Here is a 4,881-nt window from a genome sequence, read left to right as displayed (position 1 = left end):
GGACACCTTCTGTTGGACCAGGGACACCTTCCACTCTCCCAGGTTGCTCCAACCTGGACTTGAGCACTCCCAGGGCTGGAGAAATGAACCCAGATTAACCCAGCACGTCCCTGCAGAGGTTCTGCACCCAGGGCTGGGCTCTCCCCGCCAGGAATCCGGGCGTTAGGTAACCCCTTCCAGCTGAGCGGATCCCCAGCAGCCCCGTAGGTGTGTTTGAGTGCCATCAGTGCTCACCCGAGTTTCAGGGAGACACCTGGCTCCGGGCACGTCAAAACCATGAAGGCACCGGCTTGATCACTGGACTTCCACGCAGCCAAGCCCAGCTGGAGGGGGGATAAAAGGGGAGTCCCACCCTGCCTGCCCGCAGAGAGCAGAGTCTCTCTGGGCGCCGCGTCTCGCCCGCGGGCTCGTCCCTCCACAGCGGGCTCGTCCCTCCACAGCGGGCTCTTCTTCCCCCCATAGCGGGCTCTTCTTCCCTCCTGCACCATGAACAGAACCTTCAGCATGAGGGCAGGGCCCGGGGGCAGGTCCTACAGCGCTGCCTCGGCCATCGTGCCCAGCAGCAGCAGGGCTGGCTTCAGCTCCGTGTCCGTGGCACGGGCAGGAGGAGGAGGAGGAGGAGGAGGAGGAGGAGGGGGCGGCTTTGGGAGGCTCGTCGGGGGAGGTGGAGGCGGTGGCGGGGGAGGTTTTGGCAGCAGGAGCCTCTACAACCTCGGGGGCAGCAAGAGGATTTCCATCGGGGTCGGGAGCAGCTTCAGGGCCGCCTTTGGAGGGGGAGCCGGGGGGGGCTCCGGGCTGGGAGGGGGTGCAGGGGGTGCTGGGGGACTGGGGCTCGGTGCTGGTGGTGCTGGTGGTGGGCTGGGGCTCGGGCTCGGTGGAGGAGGAGGGTTTGGGGGTGCAGGAGCTGGCGCTGGGCTCGGGCTGGGGCTCGGCGGGGCAGGAGGAGGGTTCGGCTTCGGCGGAGGGGCTGCGGGGCTGGGCTTTGGGGGCGGGCACACAGGAGCAGGAGGGTTCGGCTTTGGGGGGCTCGGGGGGCTGGGAGGGTTCCCCGCGGGGTTGGGAGGGGGCAGGAACCCGGCAGGATTCGCCGGTGGCCCCTCCGGGGTGGGCACGATCCAGGAGGTGACGGTGAACCAGAGCCTGCTGGCCCCCCTCAACCTGGAGATCGACCCCAGCATCCAGCAGGTCCGCAAGGACGAGAAGGAGCAGATCAAGACCCTCAACAACAAGTTCGCCTCCTTCATCGACAAGGTGAGGCTCCAGCGGGGGCTGTGGGTTCAGAAGAGGGACAGAACGAGCCTTGGAGGTACAAAAATACAACTCCACAGAGCTCCACTTGTCTCTTGCCCGTTCCCTGCCTGTGGGTCTTCATCAAAGCCCTCACAAAATAACGTCCTGCTGAATGGTTACAGGGCAGAAAACGAGGCTTGAGGCTTGTAATAACAGCATTAGGTCCAGGTTTTGTGCCTGAGAAATAGCATTTAGTGTTAGTTTAAATAGAACAAGGCAGTTTTAGTCCAAGTCTGGTGACTCGACCTCCTCTCTCTGTGGGGAGTCACAGCGGGTGTGTTGGGCTTGGTTATGGCCTGCAAGATAAAATCCTTTTATGGTGACTCAACTTAAGTCCTCCCTTGGCTTTTAATTGGCTCAGGCACGTGTGAGCCAAGGGAAAGGCAATTAAGTCGTCTACTTGTAGTAGCCAGGCCTTGGCTTTAAGGAAGGAAGATAGATATCTTCCAAGGTAAAAGAAAAACAACCCCAAAGGATGTTAAAGAAAAGCCAGTGGGGAAAGAGCTGAACCCTCATTTTCTAATTGTTGCTCGTTGGCTTCATAAATTAAGAGAACTGTCCACTGAGGGAGGATTTGCTCAGGTGAGGGACGGGCTGGATAATCCAGAGGATATTCCCAGCTGGATTTGACAAGAAACTGAACATGAGCCAGAGTGTGCCCAGGTGGCCAAGAGGGCCGATGGATCCTGGTCTGGATCAGGAACAGTGTGGCCAACAGGGCCAGGGAAGTGATTCAAGTGATTCTTGCCTGGGACTCAGCACTGGTGAGGCCACCCCTGGAGTGCTGTGTCCAGTTCTGGGCCCTCAGCTCAGGAAGGACATTGAGGTCCTGGAGCAGGTCCAGAGGGGAGCAAAAGGCTGGGGAAGGGACTGGAGCACAAGTGCTGTGAGGAGAGGCTGAGGGAGCTGGGGCTGTTCAGCCTGGAGGAGGCTCAGGGGAGACCTCCTCACTCTCTGCAACTCCCTGACAGGAGGGGGGAGCCAGGGGGGGGTTGGTCTCTTTTCCCAGGCAACTCTCAGCAAGACAAGAGGGCTGGGTCTCAAGTTGTACCACGGGAGGTTTAGGTTGGATATTAGAAAGAATTTCTTTGCAGAGAGGGTGATCAGCCATTGGAATGGGCTGCCCAGGGAGGGGGTGGATTCTCCATCCCTGGAGGTTTTTAAGACTGGATGTGGCATCAGTGCCATGGGCTGGGAACCACAGCGGGGTTGGATCAAGGGTTGGACTTGATGATCTCGGAGGTCCCTTCCAACCCAGCTGATTCTATGATTCTATGATTCTATGATTCTATGATTCTATGATTCTATGATTTAACGCCTTTGGTCTCATTCTCGTTCCGAACCTCTCCCCGCTGCTCAGGTGCGGTTCCTGGAGCAGCAGAACAAGGTGCTGGAGACCAAGTGGACCCTCCTGCAGGAGCAGGGGCAGAAGAACAACTCTGGCAAGAGCAACCTGGACCCGCTGTTCGAGGCCTATGTGGGCAACCTGCGGCGGCAGCTGGGCAGCCTCCTCAGCGAGAGGGGCCGCATGGACGGAGAGCTCAGGAACATGCAGGACCTTGTCGAGGACTTCAAGAACAAGTGAGTGTCTTGTTGGAGCTGCTGCCTGAAAGACTCGGGAGGAAAAAAAACTCCAGGGCAATTAAGATAGGAGGGAAGATAAGGGAAGGTTTTATTTAAGCTCTGTAGATATTCATGGGAATTTCTACAGGAAAGGGGAAAAAGTATCTCCAGTTTGTGCTGTAGCCCGTAACAGAACCTAATTAATCCCTTCTAATGCACCACTGCTCTGAGTTTTCTCTCCTTGTAGGACCCCAGAAAGGGTCCATGGACATTTTTCCCATCAGGAAATGGCAACTCAGCCAGGACATGACACCTTGTGGTGGCACTTGCAGAGGAAAATCCCCTAAACCATCTTTACCCTCCTCGTCCCTCCAGCCTTAAATCAAAACTGTCCTTTTAGCCCTTTGAGAAAAGGGGATCTCACACCTTTGAGCTGGAAGGTTGATTTGGAGGTGCCCAGATCCCCTCGCAGCCCTACCTGGGCACCTGTTCTGCTCCCCAGGTGTGATCCAGCAGCTCTTTCCCCTCCGTCCCTGCAGGTACGAGGAGGAGATCAACCGGCGCACGGCGGCGGAGAACGAGTTTGTGGTGCTCAAGAAGGTGGGTGAGACGGGAGGGGTTGGGATGCTGAGCCCACCCCGGCCCTGGGAATGTCCTGAGGCATGGGAGATCTCATGGAGCTGCATCCTGGTCCTTTAGAAGGGGCTTTAAACCCCCGTTTGGATCATGGTTTTGGGGCTGAAAATCTCCTCCCGCTCCTGTCCCACAACACACCCGGGACTCACCTGGGTAAAAATAGACTGTGGGGAGACAGAGGGGACCAGAAGCACCAGGAATTCCAGGTGCCGATGCCAAACAGCTGGGATTTCTCTTCTTATCCCCTTCCCAATCCCACTTTTTTGGGGCAAGAGCTGCACCCCTGGGTGCTCTGTGCCGAGCACGGCTGCTCCCCCAACCATTCCATGATTCCATGACTGCTGAGCCAATTGACTCTTCTGGGGTGAGAAGAGGCTCCAGGTGGTCCCATTTCTGCTCTTTTGCAGGACGTGGACGCTGCCTACATGACCAAGGTGGAGCTGGAGGCCAAGGTGGACGCGCTGAGCGACGAACTCAACTTCCTGCGCGCCCTCTACGAGGCGGTACCGACACACCCCAAATCCCGTCCCACTGTCACCCCCCCGGCCAGGGACCCCCCCGAGGGAAGGAGGGGAGTGATTCCCACGTATTTCCCCGCAGGAGCTGGCCCAGCTCAGCGCCCAAGTGTCCGACACGGCCGTCATCCTGTCCATGGACAACAACCGCGACCTGGACCTGAGCAGCATCATCGCCGAGGTGAAGGCGCAGTACGAGGACATCGCCAACCGCAGCCGCGCCGAGGCCGAGGCCTGGTACCAGACCAAGGTGAACATCATGGAACGGGGCTGTTGGAGCCACGACTTGGCCCCTGGGACACCCCAGAGGGTTCATTCTCCCTTCCACCCCTCAGTTTGAGGGGTTTCAGTAAATTAGGATACCCCAGAGGGTTCACTTTTCCTTCTGCCCCTCAGTTTGAAGGGTTTTAGTCTCTTAGGATACCCCAGAGGGTTCATTCTCCCTTCTGCCCCTCAGTTTGAAGGGTTTCAGGCCATTAGGACATTCCACAGGGTTCACTTTTCCTTCTGCCCCTCAGTTTGAGGGGTTTCAATGCATTGGGACACCCCAGAGGGTTCATTCTCCCTTCCACTCCTCAGTGTGAGAGGTTTCAGTGAATTGGGACAACCCAGAGGGTTCATTCTCCCTTCCACCCCTCAACTCGAGGAGCTTCAGTCCCTTGGGACACCCCAGGGGGTTCATTCTCCCTTCCGCCCCTCAGTTTGAGGGGTTTCGGTCCCTTGGGACACCCCAGAGGGTTTATTCACCCTTCTGCCCCTCAGCTCGAGGAGCTTCAGCCCATTGGGGCACCCCAGAGGGTTCACTTGTCCTTCTGCCCCTTGGTTTGAGGGGTTTCAGTCCCTTGGGACACCTCAGAGGGTTCACTTTTCCTTCTGC

At 57.9% G+C, this 4,881-nt stretch overlaps 1 protein-coding gene across 1 annotated transcript; it reads left to right on the top strand.

Moving 5' to 3' along the window:
• Window positions 1-486: 486 nt before the first annotated feature.
• On the top strand, window positions 487-4,254 carry LOC113962316 (keratin, type II cytoskeletal 5-like; the record flags this gene model as incomplete). Its single annotated transcript, XM_027673086.1, has 6 exons — window positions 487-805; window positions 902-1,251; window positions 2,651-2,871; window positions 3,393-3,453; window positions 3,897-3,992; window positions 4,090-4,254. Coding segments are annotated over exons 1-6 (1,212 nt in total), but the record flags the coding sequence as incomplete, so codon positions are not given.
• Window positions 4,255-4,881: the final 627 nt, after the last annotated feature.

This window comes from Neopelma chrysocephalum, unplaced genomic scaffold (assembly GCF_003984885.1).
Source record: "Neopelma chrysocephalum unplaced genomic scaffold, ASM398488v2 Primary Assembly neopelma1_143325, whole genome shotgun sequence".
Taxonomy (NCBI): Eukaryota; Metazoa; Chordata; class Aves; order Passeriformes; family Pipridae; genus Neopelma; species Neopelma chrysocephalum.
The sequence above is the reverse complement of the archived record's forward strand: the minus strand, read 5'-3'. Positions and strand labels throughout refer to the sequence as shown.